Consider the following 18506-nt stretch of genomic DNA (forward strand, 5'->3'; position numbering starts at 1 on the left):
GTGTTGCTCACTGAGCCAATACTCAGCAAACTAAGAATATGGCATCACCTAAGTCTTGTGAGGGATAAAAAGAAGAATGTTTCTGTGCCTAGAATTCACATTATAGTTGGGTACGCGCAACACACACACACACACAAAGGCAGACATGTAAAAAGTCAATCAAAGATGCTGGATGAGGGGGAGAAAAAAAAGATACTGGATGAGGTACATCCAAACAATGGAATATTATTTAACGTTAGAAAGAAATGAACTATCAAGCCATGAAAAGGCAAGGAAGAACCTTAAGTGCACATCACTAAATGAAAGAAGCCAATCTGAAAAGTTTACATACTGTATGATTCCAACTGTATGTCTTTCTGGAAAAGCTAAAACTAAGGGGACAGTAAAAAAATCAATGGCTGCCAAGGATTAGTGAGGAGGGATAAATAAACAGGCAGAGGCCTTTTAGGGCAGGGAAACTATTCTGTATGCTACTATAATGGATACATATGATTATGCATTTGTCCAAACCCACAGAATGTATAACACCAAGAGCAGAAACCTAATGTAAACTATGAACTTTGGGAGACTATGTTGTATCAATGTAGGTTCACTAACTATAACAAATGTTCTACTGTGGTGGGGGATGTTAAGGGTGGGGGAGGCTATGAATATGGTGAGTGGGAGGAAGGAGGGCAAAGGATATATAGGAAATCTCTGTGTTTTCTGATCAATTTTTCTATGAACCTACAACCGCTCTAAAAAAAATAGTCTATTATTAATATTTTATATAAGAAATCCCAGATGACATATTGATAACTCTATGACTAGGTGCCACATAAAAACATGCCAGCCACCAAGGCATCCCACTCAGACCTCTCTTCAAACAGAACTTACCACTCAGGCCACAGCACCCTGAGGATCCACCACACTCTTCCCAGGTAGACCTCAGCCAACAACTGAGCACAGACCTAGCCACTTCCACCCAACGTGGGGCTTCCTGATGAGGAATCTCTGCACTGGAACTCCCTACTGGGCAGGCCACTACTTCCTCAGAGCTGCAGGCTGAGCTCTTCCTTCCCCCTCTCCTTTTTCAGGTGTCAGACCTGCACTGGAGTCTGAGGCATGCCGTGCCTCCTCCTGCTCCTCTCCCCTCCTCTTCACAGGCTTTGCACCAAATAAATCTCTGGCATTCTAGCTCCATCACAGTGCCTGCTTCCCATGGACTCAAACTACAACAACATACTATGAAGATTTCTGGGCAGTAGAGAAATGTATCCACATTAATAGATATGCAGGAGAACATAAAGGTCCCGTGCCTTTACCCAGGAGGCAAAATCAGTTTGAGCAAGTGAGGGGCAGAGGGAAGGTCCAAGGACTTTTACAAATGGAACAGTATGGCTGGAGTGCAGTGTTTCCATAAGAAAACTATCACATAGTGTTGGAAGTGCAGTGGGCCAGACACTTCTGAATGTTAAGTTAAAACACTACACTTAAAAGTTTCTGATACAAATATAATAGGATACAAACAGTATTTTAGGAAAATAAATAGGCAGGAATAGAAACTGGAGATAGGAAAAACAGTATAGGCTATTGCAAAACTGGGTGGGGTGGACCTAATATTCTTATAAATGTCCCAATACAACAAATTTAGGGACACTGAGGAAAATGTACCATCTCTGAAAATGCATAGCTAGGCACATTCAATGTTGAAAATACCAGGGGCCAGAAGTAAAGAGAGACTAGGAAACAGTATTAAACTGATGTTGAAGCCTCAGGTGCCATAGGACTGTTTGCTTACCTGGGGCTTTAACAGCACAAAGAGACAGAAGACAAAATCATTTAAGGACTATACATACCCTCATTGAAGGGGCAGATGTGAGGAAAGGGAGACCGTCTCTGCCTTAACTTGGGCTGGGCATCAGACAGGGGCAAAAGTTGACTGTGGTAATTAAGGCATGCCTGCAAGTGGGTTTGGGGTTTGATTTCCTGCAACTGTGTAGGGTGAGAAACCTGAAGCCAAAGAACTGCATAGCTCCAATTGGCAACAAATGCAGATCTTTTCTGGAGAAACACCCCCTTGCCCTCGTCCATAAAGACTCTCTGAAGACGGACTCGTAATACCGAATGACAGAACACACAAGGCAGCACACCTCTAGGAATAAGTCTGAAGGAACATCACAGAGCAGCAAGAGCCACCTCCCTCCCCAGCAGGAAGGTCAGATAAGGGGATTATTGCCAACAAGTTCACCTCATCAGGCAAAGTAAGCATGTTTAATCATTTTCAAGAATAAAAACTGGAATTTTCAACAAAAGAAAGAAGATGCTATCAAAAAGGGATCAGGGTAAAACTGAAAAACAAACATAACTTTTAGAAGTTAAAATGCAAACTTCAGTGGCCATTTTTTAAGCATATTAGACATAGCTGGAGAGACTGAGTAAACTGGAAGCGAGATCTCAAGACTTTGCCCAGAGTGCAGCAGAAAAAGATAGAAAACACAAAAAAGAGTGGTCAAGGAAGCAATGAGGCTCCCCATCGTGGATAGGCAGCAGGTGAAGAGGAGCGCTGCATGCTGTCCATGACCGATGAAGTCAGAGCTTTCTCACAGACAAGATAGGAAATTACAAGCTTTACACTAAATAATCACATCTGTGACCTTTCTTTGGTCAAAGATGACTGCCTACCAACCAAAATTAAATTAAATAAAGGAGGAAAGCCAAGGCACAAGATTAGATGAATGACTTACAGAAAAGTGAAAACTAACCAGAGACGTAATAGAACATCTTCGTACCTTTAAACCTCTCATGTAATGAATCAACACAGTCAGTGAACAACTGCACAAAGCTTGCGGCCACCACAGCATCACTCTCCAGCCAGGGGTAGTATCGTTGGCTGCTTTAAATAAAAGAAACACACACTTAGAAATGAAAGTCCCAGGGTGAATTTATTCTAGGTCCCAGAGTCTAGGGCTTGTCTAAATCCTAGAAAACTGTATTATGCAATCCTAAGATAGATTTAGACCACTTTCAAGGCTGTGCATTCTTGGAGGTGAACTGTAGTTTGTAATATCAACCATATAATTTTATTTGCTTTCCTTCCTCACCTTTACTCCAACACAATTAAGTTTCAGAAGTGTGCTCTAAATAACTATCAAATTAGCATTTTTTTTTTTTACATTCAATCTATACCCTTGAGCCCACCTCTTGTGTATCCTGGTTCTATTTCAAGTGCCTTAGAAATACACCATAAAGTACTTCATCAGTTTTCACTACCAGAAAGCATGAGGGGAAAAAAATCACCTAACAAAAAAATGGCCAAAAATGAACAGACAGTAAATAACCAAAGAACAAACTCTTGGTAAAAACAGATTGCATTAATTCTTCCTGGAGATAAACAGGAGCCTCACAGTCACCACAAACTCCTGAAGCTTGCAGACTGTTTAAGGACAGCCTGCTAGCAAAAGCAAAGAATCCAGAGTTTCTATTTTCCTCGACAGGCTCCTGAAGAAGCGTGGGTTATTGCAAACATGGGCCTCAAAGGCCCTGAGCTATGGTCCCCGTTCTGTTCACTGGCTGTGGGACTCAAGCAAGACATTTAGTTTTCTGAGTCTTAGAATCAGATTAATTAGTATTTGTGAAAATACCTTAAGTACTATAATATCTACCACTCTTGTAATTTTTACAAAACACCTGACAAGTTTACCTAGCTTTTGTGTGCAAACTTTTTAGGGGAGTAAAAGCCACAGGAGGCAACTCACTGCATTTGGACAGCTCTCTACCTCTGTTTTAAATGCTTGTGAAATAATGCTTTCATTTAATTGCAGAATTCATGTTAAAAGGGTTGAAGCTCACCCAGTAATTTGAAAGCCAACTTAATTCCAAAAAATAACTGAGATACTGGAAAAAATCAAGTTAGTCTCATATCTTGCTATGTTATATTATCAAAACCTAATTCAGGAGAGCAACATCGTTTTTCTAAAGTTAAAAGTACCAAAACTCATTCAACTTCTTCATTGTGGAAAACTGGAAATGAGTATCCAGTTTTGCCTCAAAACTAATTATCAAAATATTAGTTACCAGACAATTTCACAGACAAAATGTCTTGTTTGTTTTGTAAAGAAGCATTTCCTAAATTTAAATATGGCCCTACATTAAAAATTAAAACTGTGAATACATCACTTATACCAAAACATCATTAGATTTAAGTCTATAAATTTCAAAGGAACCAAATATCTAAAAAACTACTTACCTGTCACTGTCCTCTAAAACTAGGATCCATGGCTTAAAGAGCTGGATGATTATTGAATGTAGGGATCTCAGTACTAAAACAAAGCAAAATTTTTAAAGACAAGAAATAACTTCATCCTTTTTTAATATATTGATAACACCAAGTAGAAAAATCTACTTATTTTCTATATACTCATAAACCTATATTGATATACAAACAACATGTTTAGAGTAACTATATTTGTGTTTTCTTTATTGCAATGGAATTTCTTGAAGAATTTTTATTACAACACAATGTCATGGATAATTTTATACAGTACCTTTTTTCAAGAAAAATGATTAAATATTCAGAAACCTTTCCTCAGTGAGATAATTAATAGGAAGGAAGAGCTGGAGACAGAAACCTACCTCTTTGTACTCTGCCCTGTGCAGGAGGGGCAGAGACAAGATGCAGCAAGTACTCACTGTGTGAGTGAATACAGGTATAATACATACGAGGGATCGTACCTATACCATATATATCCTATTTCTTCTTGATGCTTAGATATGTAGTTTCACCACAAAGATTTAAATCTCTAAATGTCTATTCAAGTCTCTCCAGTGGAAGGTCAGGAGACCCAGCTCCCGGCTGCACTAAAGGCATATTACCTGTTTTGCTGCTGGCAGATGGGTCTTGGGCCAAGCAGGCCATTTCTGAGTCAAGCAGCCTTTTTACAAGATAGCCCAAGAACATCTTCATATCAGCCACATAAGGACTCCATTTTGAGAACAAGCCAAAGCTTTTAAAGTCTAACGTGGATAACCGAAGCTTATAAAAAAAGTTTGAGAGCCACTGTATAGTCTCCATTACCTGGAAGAGAAGGACCGGCCAAAAGGTACTTATTACATGTCTGCTTTCAGTGAAGTACTTCAGGAGATTGTGGTAAGAGGCTTTGACTTTGTAATAAAGTTGCAAAGGTATGTAACATATGGAAAGTAAATCAGCAGATTTCAAACTCTATCTAAAGCAGAAGAACTATTCTTTCCTATACAGTCTCATATGTATATCCCCACATTACCACTGATGAAACCAAGAGCTCTGTGGACACTGCATGGAAACCTGACTGAAGGAGTGAGTCAGTGGTATAAGGTTAGGAACCATGTGGGCTAAACTGGGAAGGGAAGATATCTATGAGGGGAGGGCCGGGGCTGCTCTTGAAGAGATGAGCAAAAATCAGACTCCAAGGTGTGACAGAAAGGCTATCCAGGCAAAGAGGGCACGGGGTGGGGAAGCAAGTGCCTGACAAAAACATGGGGCTCTTAAAGATGATGCACAAAAAAGCAGCATTTTAGATATAAATTTTGAATGTGTTACAATTGTTTAAAAAATAAATAGCTTAGGAAATAAAAAAAGAAATGCACAGCCATAAATTTCAGACACCAAAAGCTACACACCTGCTTGTCTGACAAGAGTACATCAGGAGAGCTTTGAAGCACTGTGCTCTCTGCAGCTGCTGCCCCCTGCTGGCAGTTTGGGGCGCCGCAGCCCAGAGCTCTCAGAGTGGCTTTCCAACACTCAGGACTCAGCAGCTGCTCCGCAGAGCCTTAGCAGGCAAGGAGAGAGGACAAGTCAGTGTCTTTCACAGATTAACTTTTTCAATTTGAATCAAAGAACACATGTACTTTACGAAGGAAGGAAAATTAAATAAAATCCGAAACAAATTCATAAAGATCTGGGGTAAATAGACCAAAATAAAGAGAACGTATTACAAGAATCATCTAACTGGACACTTGACTTCCCTAGTTCCTGGTAACCCTGCTGGCGGTGAGACGGAAAATCCCATCTACCATACTGGACTGAGGAATCCTAAGGGACCATTTTCCTGGCTGGATCATGTGAGAATCAGCAGTGCAGGACAGGGCAGACTGGGAAGGATGTAGCTGCAGGGTCCAGGAACCCTTCAGAAGGAGCCTCACACTTGGCTCTACAACACAACTCCTACATGTGGCAAAGCCTAGAGCAACGCAGATACAGCATCCAAGGATAGACTACCAGCTAGGACCCTACTACCTGCAAACCTCACAGCCCAGAGGATAGAAAAATATGCCTCCTCAGGTCCTTTCCACCCAGAGGTGGCACTTGGACCAAACAGGATAATAGGCTCACAGGAGAAGCTCTGAGAGGAAGGACAATGAGGTCAGCTAAAACATGTTGAATGTGAGGTATCTAGGGTCAGTGAAGGGTCTGTGCCCAATGGCTACTGTGGTCTGGATCTTAGGGCAGAAAGGCCTGGAATCAAGCTATAGGTGTGAGGGTCCTGCATACGTAGAAGATAGCAGTGAAGCCAGGGAAAACGATGGGCTCACCCAGGGAGAATGAATAGAGAAGATGAGCCAAGGACAGAACCCTGGGAACTCAAACATGGTGGCCAGAGAGAGATGGGAGGCCAAGAGGCTGGAGGTCATGGAATCTGACAGAAAATTAACTGAATTTTCCCGGGAAGCATAAATTTCCTACTAAATGCAAGGCAACAGCTGTCTATATAAATAGTTTATAATCCCTTAAAAGTTTTCAGGGAAAAAAGCCACAATATATGCTTGATCAAATTTTTAAAATGTATAACAAAATAAGTTTTGCATATCTACATCAAAATTTGTACAAATGCATTTTCCTACACTTTCTCCACCCACCCTGCAACTTGCCTCTATAGGAAACAATGAAAGCATGAAGTGCTTTGACAATGAGACCACACATTTAAAAATTCTTCAGGTGGTCATAGATTTTTACCTTACTCATCACAGCTTCTAAAAGTAGAACAATATTTGGCATGAAGCAAAATTTAGTTTCTCATTATATCTATAAACAGTATGAAGTTTATATGAAAGAAGTAAATACTATCTGATTTATCAAATTTCAATAAAATTCCCACCTAGTCAATTCCAAAAATAAAAAGGCCTATATCCTTTATTCCACCTATATCCTTTATTCCTCCTCTAATCTCCAACACTCCAATGGAAAATTGCAGTGGGGGACAAATGGTGGGAATGTGGAAATTTTAACACTGCTCCTTCCCTTGGCAAATATAAATACAATCTATTGTTGCACACAGATAAAATCCATTTGCAAAAAACAAGAGTCAAAACTTTAGGGGGGTCCCCAGTCACTGAGCTGCCACCCGAGACTCAGCAGCCTCTCCATTGAGTCCCCTCACTTCCTGACACTCCGTCCCTCCCTGCCCCCACCTGCCCACTTTCTCCAGGGCATTGTACTATAGGCCTGCTATCCAGAACCTCCTCTCTTTTGATCCCTTTGATGATGCAAGTAATGGTGATGATCTGCTTCCTGCAGGCACTAAGGATCATATCCCTATAAGAATTCAACAGAGAAATGGCAGCAAGACCCTTATGCTGTCCAAGGGATCACTGATCATTGTGGTGAAAAGAAACTAGTGAAGGTGTTTAAGAAGAAATCTGCCTGCAATGGTACTGTAATTGAGCATCCAGCATATGGAGAAGTAATTCAGCTGCGGGGTAACCAGTGCATATGCCAGCTCCTGGTAGAGGCTGGACTGGCTGAGTGACTAGCTGGATATTCACTGGTTTTAAGTGCTTTGGCTCATCGAAGCCTAAGTGAGGATTTCCTTGCAATGAGTTAGAATTTCCCTTCTGCCCCTTACCACAAGTTTAAAATAACTCACAGCCTGTATAATGTAACCATTTGGGGTCTGCTTTTAACTTGGACTAACATAACTCCTTCACATAATAAACTGAAAAGAGCCATAAAAAAAAACTTTAGGGGGGAGAAACCCCTCAAAATTTATCCACTATTTGGATCTACAGAGAAACCAACTGACACATTAAACATCGCTAGAAAGGAGCTATTTCCTTCCCTTTTCAAATCTGTACTTGGCAGAGCAAGCAGACCAGCTTCCACCTCACCCCACTCAGGACAGCTGCAAAGTCAAGGTAAAAAGGTAAAGGGGTGGCTGTACACCTGTGGACTCCAACACCAAATACTAAGAGCTCCCTTGCCCAATCAGAGCCAATTCTAAAATTTAGGATAATAATTGACCGGTTTTACAGAGAGCAACCTTTTGGGCATTGTTCACCAAGCATCATAGGTGATAATCAGTGATTCCAAACCCTGCATACTTGCATTATCTTTATATTTTGGGGTGACATCTGTAAAATGGTAATATTAAATATTCACTGTGATCTAATCTGTCACAATTAAAAGGCACTTACTTTGCATCAGCAGCCTGAGAATGTCACTGTACTGGTCAGGGAACTGGTAGAGAAGAAGGTAAGTCCAGTGCTTACAGAAAAGATTAAACGGCATCAAAATATCTTCATCTGGTTCAAGGCCCCAGGCAGTAAGTGCCAAATGAATGGACTCCAGAAGCCTGATACGATCAGACAGAGGAGGTTTAGTGGCGTTTAACCACTGCTTAAGATCGAACTAAAAGGAAAAGAAACAAGAAGCAGTTTTATACACTAGAAAATTAACTGAAGTAGAGCAAAATATGTGCAAATTTTGTTTTAAAGTCAAAGATTACCTAGCATTTAGCTATACAGATTGAAACTGAAATTCATATACAAGTACTTAAAAGAATCTAGGCAGTTCAATGACTGATGGGTGCCAGTATGCCTCCACCTCTGTCACTCAGGGATTGCAGAGCCAGTTTTCTCAACTCTGCATGTTTTTTCATAATGCAAAAATCTTAAGTTATCCCTCAGAGGATCAGAACTTTGCAAATTATCTTTGCTGGTCACAGAGCCACAATGAAGCAGCCACTTTACAGAACTGTCTCCACCTGCCACTTTACAGAACTGTCTCCACCTAAGAGCTATGTTTCTGGGTCTGCATCAGTTACCTATCTCAGTTAATGAGAATTCAGGGTGTTTGATATCACATTTCCAAACTATGAAACATATTGTCCACCACTAGAGACTAAGATCTGTCTCCAGGCCCTGGTTTTATGACTTGTTGATATCAGAGAAATACAATTGAAGGCAAAATAGCTAAGGCTCTGAAATTCTCAACTGGTGAAGGAAATTCATTGCCTTGGTCTGAGTTAATATTCTTCTCAGAATATGGACAAAGGCAATTTGTTTAGATCTGGCTTATTCTAAATGTGAAGGACTATGACATATTACAACTCATTTATCAAATAATTTAGGCATAAATTCAGGATACAATCAAAAGAAGGATGTAATAAATTATTATTATGAATACTTCAAAACTGTACTAAGTCCTTAAAGAGGGTTTGGAACCACATCCTTTGTATACCATGGGGAATAAACTGTCCTACACAGCACAACCAATGCCCCCACAGGAGGAAGCTGTGGTAGCACAGCTTGAAGATGATGCAAAAGGGCCCAGCTACCTGTGCTGTACCTGGAAACAACACTCCAGAGGGCCTTTCATTTCTATGGTGTGGGAAACAACTAAAGTTTCTACTTTTCAGTGACAACATCAGGATTGAATCACATCTCACCTTGGTTAACAGCATGAAAATCACATCACTGTTGTCCTCACTTAGAAACTTCATCACTTTCTCATAGAGCTGTATGAACTCTGCAGGGGCAGCATTGGGCGTGAAGAAAGGAGACAAGAGAGAGCAGAGCCTTCTATTCTTCAGAATGGTCTGCAGAACTTTTCTGCATTCTGACTTGGTGCCACTGATAAATATCTTGAAAGACAGAAAAAGAAATGTCACCAAATTCTTGCCTTTCTAACTTTCATTTAAGCAACTGAGTTCTAAGGGATCGCATATAATGCACACGGAATTTTTTTCTAAATGAAAATGTGAAACAATCAAAAGAAATCTAAAATCAACATAGATTATTAAACCTGTCACTTTTTGATGTACATGACATTAAAAATTTGGATAATCCATTAATTTGGTTTGGATTATCCACAGATAATTTTTAAAAGATTAAAATATTGGGGTAATTTGAAGCCAGAAATTTGCAATGTATCTACCATAATTACTAATCTAAAATGCCTCTCCATTATGCCAAGAAAACAGAACTTCTCAATTATAAATTTTATTGATGTGCTTCTAATACTTTAAAAAAGCTAACTTTCACAATTAATACATAATTGAGATGACTTCACTTTATTTTAATGTGATTCTAATGTTTAAAAGTACTAGAATATAAGTGAATATTTAAATAATCTCAGGATTAGGAAAGCATTGATAAGCTTGACCACAGGCAGAAATTATGAATTTGAATATATAAAAATGTTAACTTCTACAAGGCAAAAAGACCATAAAATTCAAGAAAAATGATGAAGTAGGAAAATTAATTCATGACACATTCCAGATGCCAGGTTATAATAGTCTGAGGAGTTCTTTCAAAGCAATCAAGAAACAAGAAACTCTCCAAAAGAAATTGTGCAAAGGGCAATAACCAGTAAATAACAAAAAATAGTTAAATAGCCAATAAGCAGATAGGAAGTAATGTAACTTAATAAGTACATATAGAAATATAACTTAAAATAATAATGAAGTACCAGTTCCCCTATTAGATTATAAAGGCTTAAAAAGGATGCTCATTCCTAATTAATGTTGGTTATGATATGAGAATGATAAACTCAATCCTGCTACAGTTAAGGGGAAACAGGTACATACTTCCCAGGAGTGCAGGGTGAAAATACACATCAAATGCTAGTCCCTTTGACACAGTAATCCTACTTCTAGGAAATCTTCCTGGAAAAAGTAGTCAAACAAGTTCCCAAAGACGTAAGAATACTCATCTCAGGCTTACTGTAGCAAAACAAACTACCTAAATATCTATCCAGAGGGTACTGGCTCAATATATTATAATACATCTGTACTGTGGAAAACTATACATTAAATACCATTATATTAGTCTGTATTTATTAGCATGGAATAATTCTAAAAGATGTGTTTGAATCAAAAAAGCAGGTTACAAAATAGCATGGCCTGTTTTTGAGTACATGTCGGTATTTCTGTCATCTATCTATAATGCAGGAATAATACATCATCTTTACATACACACACATATATTAATATGTATACACATATAAGATAAACTATAATGAAGTATTAGTTCTGCAACCAGTATCTCCAGGATTATGAGGAATTTTTCTTCTTTATACTTTTTATACTGTCTTCATTGCTAATAATGAGTACACATCAATTTTATCAGGAAAAAAACTAAAAAAATCTTTTTCCTATGTGCTCAGTATTACCTCTTTATAGGTATCCAATGACTAAGCCCTCATTCAGTTGGATTTGGGTTACAGAACACGGTTAGTTAAGTGTTTATATATTTTCCAATGAGTGACTTTCTTTCTTTTATGGTGTATTTCATAAATCTACAAGGATACATTGCCCTTGCTCTTATTAAGCAGCCATATATTTAATAGTAAGTCAAATAAATAAATGGCAACCAAGAATAGCAACTGGGAAACAGCAGTGGGAAGGTGAAACAAGCACTGAATGTTGAGTCAGAGGACCTGGGGTCCAGTCTCAGCTCCAGCACTCACCTGCTGTATTCTTCAGCAAGTCACTTAATCTTTCAGAGACCAATTTTCTTACCTTTAAGATGGGAATGACATCAATCATACAGAGTCTCTATGAGGATGCAGTGGAAAGCCTTTTATAAATGATAAAGAGCTTCAGTAATATTATTGCTAACACCAATAGCACATGATAGAATCTGATGTCTCCCCAGAGATTTTCAAATATGAATAAGTTATCTCTTCTATGAGAAGCAAAATTCTATACCAATAATCTAATCACACCTTGAAGAGTCAACAATTCAAAGGGGCTTCTGACCTAGGTTAAGACTCGGAACCTACAAGTACAATGTAAGCCTGAAGTCAACCCTGACTATATCTAATGAGGACCCTGTAGGGACTTATTCTATGTGAACAAGGCTAAAACCAGAGAACAACCTTACCTGTCCCAAGATCTCAATGCATGAAGTAAAAAACTGCCTTGTGGGGGGATGGCGCTGTGTCTCATCACTGATGTAATCCACAACAGTAAAGAAGAGGCTAATGCCGACCTTCTGGGCCCCAGGAGTAGGCTGTAACTTGTAGGCATTCACTAAGGCCCTGTGGGAAAATGGAGGTAACACTACTGGTCTACAATAAGAGAATTTGGACTCATAAATGTTTCTTTGATAGTTCACATTTCTCAGGCAACATGTTTAAGAGTCCTCAGAGCCCCATACAAATGTCACTTCAGAAAATTTCATGGGGTATCTTCCAACTTGACCCAACAAGTTATTTTCAATACACAGAAATGATTTCATACCCTCCTGGGGTGAAAGATCAGCTGTGCTATAAAGGCTAATTAACATTCTTACCCTTACTGAAATTTTTCACATTTTGTATGTAATTGGCAATTTATTATTTAACTTAGTGTATTCTTCAGGTAATACATATTTTTAAAAATAAGAATTATAAATCCAAAAGCTAACATAGGTTGAAGAAGAAGATTTTTATATAGAAAAAGATCCTAGACTAAAGATGTCACTTCTAATTACCACACTTTTTTGAGTACCTTTCCAAGTAAAAGAAACATGAACCTTTTGTTCACCTCATCTCCTCCTTTCCAGGGCTCCCAACTCCAACCCACGAAAGGACTCAATGCCCCCCTGCACACCACCATCCCGATCTATGAGGGGATTAGATGATGGTGCTAGAATGTGGAGTCACCTTAAAACAAAAGGCAGTCACCCTCCCCTCTCTCAAGGCACTCCCTGATGGCTTTGAGAATAAAGAGGATGTCGTGAGTAAGCCAGGAGCTCCAAGAGGAACTCCACAATGGCCAGATACAAGTTGGCAACTACACTTGAGAGCCCTAGTTCCTGAGCAATTCCAATGCAAACTTTGCTCAATAATCTGAGTTGACAATGACAACTGCCTGGGTAAATGGCAAGTGACCTTGATATAAAAACCAAGCACTAAATCTGTGACTGAATTTCAATGCATTATATCATGTTGTAATTCAGAGGTCAGCAAATTTATTCTATTAAGGGCCAGATAGTAAATATTTCATGCTTCAAGGGCCATAAATTGTCACAATTACTCAATTCTGCTATTGTAGCACAAAAGCCATACACATTAAATAAATAAATAGGCATGGCTGTGTTCCAATAAACTTCTTTATAAAAATAGGTGGCAGGAACCTCAAGAAGAGAGGAATTCACCCAAATCTACAGGTACTGCAGGCAAAACCTGACGGCAAGTCTGGCTTGGATTTCTGGCCTTGAGAGGCCTTTAAAAGTCCAATCTGAAATTCCTTATAAAAAGTTCCAGCAAAGCACATTTAAAAGATCAATTGCTCTTCTTGCTGCACTTACGCAAATGATCAAGCCAAGCGTTAATTATTTTCTGAATCTGGTTACTTCTAATAAAAATGAGGGTGATTTTAGAGAAAAGTATTGTTTCAATAATGCAGCCTTATATACTAAATCCTAATACTAGTCATTGTGATGTAGACTAGATCCAGAATTCTAGTTTTCCCATGATATCTGGCTATGATTCTCAATTAGAATCTTACTATTTCTAGTTCTCATATTCAGCCATACATTCTTAATCTTGTCAAGTTTGTCCTTCCAGAATGGGAAATCCAACTCCAGATGTTGCTACTTAATCTAATCACATGATTTGTTCTATCTTGCCTAGAAACCATAAAACTGCAAATAGTAATAGAAATGGAACCCAAGAATAGAAGTGCCCATCTTCCGAGGCCTTCTCAACTGACCAGTGATGGAGACCTAACTGCATCCCTTACTGCGCCCCCTTCTCAGCATGAAGCAGCCAGAGTGGTCATCGCCCCTTTTCCCTGGCAACAGCTAGGGTCTCTATCTGTACAGGGGGGAATGAGACAGGGACCATGAGCTTAGACAGAATAGGATGAAGTCCTCCAGAAAAAGCAAGGCAGGATATTTACAATCAGAGCAATATAACTACATGCAAGGAAACTTCATACCAAAACTCTGTGTTGAACATTAAGCTCTAGAGTCATTCTTCAGTGAGATCAGTTAATATTCCCCAGATAAAGAAGGGTAATATATGCTTTTATTTTGCTAATCATTTCTAATCATGTGTAAGATTCACCTTAGCATGCTAAAGGCCCAGGCTTATGTGCTGTCTTTCCTCCTTCAGATCTGATGAGGTGATTTTGCAAACTGGGCAACTAATTTAGCATGCAGACCCAGCTGTAAACAACATAGTAGAGTGCAGGAAGGATTCTACCTTAAAGACAAGATTGTATTTTAACACCCAGGAAGTTTAAGAAGTAAGATTCTTAACTTACTCTTTAGCAAACAGACAATACCTCAGCCCACCTTGGGAGTTGGGCAGGCGGCCTTTTGATATGCTCCCAGACCAAGACGCAGGTATCCGAGAGAGAAATCAAGGCAGGAAATTCCTTATGTTAATTCTAAATATTCAGGGACCACTTACCAAGTCCACACCCCTAAGCTTTTTTTCATGTTCCCAAATCTCCTCAACTGCCCATAAAACCCCTAGGCAATGCACCACTAGGGGCTCTCTTGTCCCCTCCTGGTGTGAGCCAGGAGCTCTGTCTGTCCTCTCACTGTATCAATAAAAGTCTCCCTAGCTCTCCTAAGGGAGAAAAAAAAAAAGGTGGCAGGCAGGCCAGATTTGGTCCAAAGGCCACAGTTTGCTGATCCCTGTACTCACTTAATTAGCAGGTGTCTGGGAGTATAGTAGCATGTCTGATTATTGCCAATAATAACAATACTTTAAAACAATACAATAATAATAATAGTGCTTTAAACTATAGTGCTCTCCAAACTTACGTAATCAAGTTTTCTGCATGTACAGCAGCTTCCACAATATTAAGTGATGGTGGTTTAGCAGCTTCTGCTTGCAGCTGCTTCACTTCTTTTCGCAGAACGTGAAGTTGTTGGGTTATTGCTTCATTTTTATGCATACCTTCAAACTAACAGAAATTGAAGTGATCAACAGACTTTTTGTCCCTACATGTTTCTACAGCAGATACTTCCTTGCAAATATATGAGGCATGAGATGAAGATAACATTATATATATCTTCATATATATTATGTTCATATATATTCATATATATATATATATTATATTCATATATATATATATATATGAAGATAACATATAATAATATATATATTAATGTTATAACTCAAAACTCAGTTGAATCTAAGAGGGATGTGAAAAATATGTCAAAAGCTATTTAAGGATCTCAGGTTTTTCATGAATAATCCAACTTGGGTTATGTTCAGAGTCTTTTGTAGGACATGTTCTATGTCACCTATGTTTCAACTCCCTAATTCTCATGAAAAACAGACTCAGCTTCCACCACTGATGTTTTTCTAGAAGCACATCAAGCCCCTCCACCTGTTGATTATCCTCCTCAGAGCCTTAATCCCTCTCCAAATTCCCCCAAATCCAACAGCACATATAATAATACACATAAGCTCAAAACACTCGAGCTGCATCTCTCATGTATGCCAAGCATGAAAAGAGGATGACATAGATGCTATTAATAAAACACCTGCCATTCTGAAAGGAATAAAATACATATACTTATAAAACAAGCAACAAAATAAAACATAATTTGAGAAGTGCCCAAATCAACCGCCTGCCTAGGAAAGAGCAACTGAGTAACTCAGTGGTTTCTGAAAACTGGTCTCTGATAAAACTTTTATTGGTTCTCTATAAAGATGTGAAAAATAATCATTAATAATTATCAATTATTAATAAATATCAATCATTTATTGAGCTTTAAGAAAAAAACACCTGGATTTATTTCAATTCAAATGACTATCCTTTAAGATGACATCTTTCCAATTTGAGGGGGTTATTAATATCCCTTTCTCTAATTAATTGATAATGACCTATAAGATAGCTGCTTTGTTTCTAAGTTTTTAATGTCAATTTTTTTCTGGCTATAGATGAAGAGAATATCCTAGACCCAGGCTACAACACAGAGAGCCAATATGGAGCACAGGAATACAAGGGGACAGCCAGGGGGAACCCAGCCAGGCAGGGGGTCAGAGCTGAAGAGTAAAGGGCAATCAGACTAGGGAGCAGAAGCTCTGTCCTGGAGAGGCCTTTAAAGTAGGCTGAAGAATGTGGACTTAACCTGAAGGCATGCAGAGAATGCTGAAGGGACTAGAACATTTAGAAGGCTGAAATTTAAAATCCTACATTATTCTGAAAGAGGATTCCCCAATCACAGGGGTGAGCAGTAGGGTCTCCCTTTGATTTTTTTTATATGCACCTGCCCAAACCTAGTCTTCAGTTACCAACCACAACAATGATTACAGGTATCCTTTCTTTGTAAATAATGTAAGTGCTTCATTCACACTTAAGTAGTTGAGGCCCTTATAGTCAGGGTTACTATTATAAATCCCAGATCAGATCAAAAGCTCCTGAGGCACAATAGTCCTGTTCATTTTGTTTTACACAATGCCTTACACAACTGTCAGTGTTCCAAACACCTACTTTTTATGATCATGATAATAACTTCTATAAAACTCACCAACATTGTATTAATCTTTATGAAAATTCTTGTTTTAAAGAAAAAAAAAAAGCTGTTAGTATGAATCAAAAGGCACGAAAGTGAATATCCAAGAACATATTAACAATAATTTTAACTACTGGAGAAATGAAGATGAAAAAATAAAATTACTTCCATTAAACCTCAGAATCAATCAATCCAAATACTAAATTTGAAAATTTTCAAATAAAAGCCCCATGTTTAGTGGCCTTAAATGTGATGAGGAATATGTTCAGTCAGCTTTTTTGCTCAGTATGTCACCAACTACAATTAGTCTGGGTCTTTGAGGGGCACAGCCCTTGCTGGCTTGGAAACAAAGCAGTTAAAAGAAAAGAGGAAAAGAGAGACTCTGAGAGGAGGAAGGAAGAGAGTAAGAATGAAGGGAAATGGAAAGACAATGGATAAAAGAGCAAGAACAGAAGTTCCCTAGACTGAGAAATGCAGCGAGCTTCAGAACTGCCATCCCTCACTGTAGTAACTACTAATACTGAAGAATAAAAAAATCGACATTAGACATTCTCACAGAAAACATCCCCAAATGATCATTATTTCCTAGTCTTCTTATTTTTGTTCATTGTCCCCAGCACTGTTGAAAGCTTCCTAGGACAGAGGTGGGACAAACTGAACAACTGCCAGCTCACAGTCACAAGAAGTTAAAGACAACAGAACAAAGTGGCCTGGTGGAAGCCCCTCCATTTGAGTCATTTTAAGTAGACAAAGAAATGTAAAATTGAGTAAAGCGTGTCCTTCAATAACTTTTTACAATAATGTAAGGCCCTCAGTGGGTCTTTTCCATCTTTTATTTCAAGGAATGATAAATATTTCACATGATAATAAATCAGACCTGGGTCTAGCAAACATGCCCCACAATACCAAAGTACAACAAAAGGAACCCTAGTATAAATCACCCCATTTCCTCAGGGAATACCACTAAATTATTAGAGGCTTTTATTAGCAGAGGCAACCACAGAAGAAGCACGTCTCAGTTCCCATAAAATATATTTGACTTTTATATACCCCAAACAAGCTATACATAGTTCAAACATTTGCAGATGGCTGGAAATTTCCAAGGTTTTCCTCACAGATAAATTCCATTAAGGAATAAAATATTTTCATGATGTAATTTGAAATCTTCACAAATGAGCCATTAAAAATTATATTTAAAATACCCTTATGTATTTTAATTTTATAATTTATATTTAAAATATAAAATCATTGCCTATGAAGTTGTTTTAAAACTTGATCCAATCCATGAATTCTCTAATCACTGAAAAAGAAGATAATCCTACCATACCAACTCAGAGAGAAAATGATACATATATTCATTTAAATGAGATCTGACCATGAGGATAAGCTTACTCAGAATCATATAATGTTAGTCTTTCTTCAGAAACTGAAGCTAAGACAGCTAAAGCAAATGGCCTGGCCATTTCAAAATACTAAATGGGAAGGTATGGGTCTTACACTTAAATAGACATGGACTTGAATTCTAAGCCACTTGTGCGTGATGTTGGCAAGTCTCTGAGCCTCTCTAAACCTGTTTCCCATCCTCTTTCCATAAAGATTCAGTGAGACAATGTAAGCAAAGTCCCTAGCATATCACCTGGGATATAAGAGTACCCAGGCCAGTGTGAGAAGTACTCTGAAAAGGCTGAAAACTAAAACAGTGTGCTAAAGCATGATGATTTTTACTGAAGTAGGGCCATTTTTACAGCTTTCCAAGATGGAATGACTGGGAAACATTTGTAATTGAGTAAAAAGGTAAGCAG

At 38.5% G+C, this 18506-nt stretch overlaps 1 protein-coding gene across 6 annotated transcripts in view; it reads right to left on the bottom strand.

Annotated features, from left to right (window-relative positions):
- The window catches only part of EPG5 (ectopic P-granules 5 autophagy tethering factor), a 102391-nt gene that overhangs the window by 21826 nt on the left and 62059 nt on the right, over positions 1 to 18506 (bottom strand). For 5 of the 6 annotated variants that reach the window (XM_073212983.1, XM_073212982.1, XM_073212980.1 and 2 more), the window contains 8 exons: positions 14998 to 15140; positions 12121 to 12277; positions 9684 to 9878; positions 8431 to 8644; positions 5641 to 5789; positions 4855 to 5056; positions 4229 to 4301; positions 2772 to 2875 (listed from right to left, as the gene is read on the bottom strand). In XM_073212983.1, the coding sequence (XP_073069084.1) occupies positions 2772 to 2875; positions 4229 to 4301; positions 4855 to 5056; positions 5641 to 5789; positions 8431 to 8644; positions 9684 to 9878; positions 12121 to 12277; positions 14998 to 15140 (1237 nt within the window). The remainder of the gene's footprint in view (positions 1 to 2771; positions 2876 to 4228; positions 4302 to 4854; positions 5057 to 5640; positions 5790 to 8430; positions 8645 to 9683; positions 9879 to 12120; positions 12278 to 14997; positions 15141 to 18506) is intronic. The other variant, XM_073212981.1, reaches the window with a different exon arrangement.

Source organism: Manis javanica, chromosome 9, assembly GCF_040802235.1.
Source record: "Manis javanica isolate MJ-LG chromosome 9, MJ_LKY, whole genome shotgun sequence".
NCBI classification, from domain to species: Eukaryota; Metazoa; Chordata; class Mammalia; order Pholidota; family Manidae; genus Manis; species Manis javanica.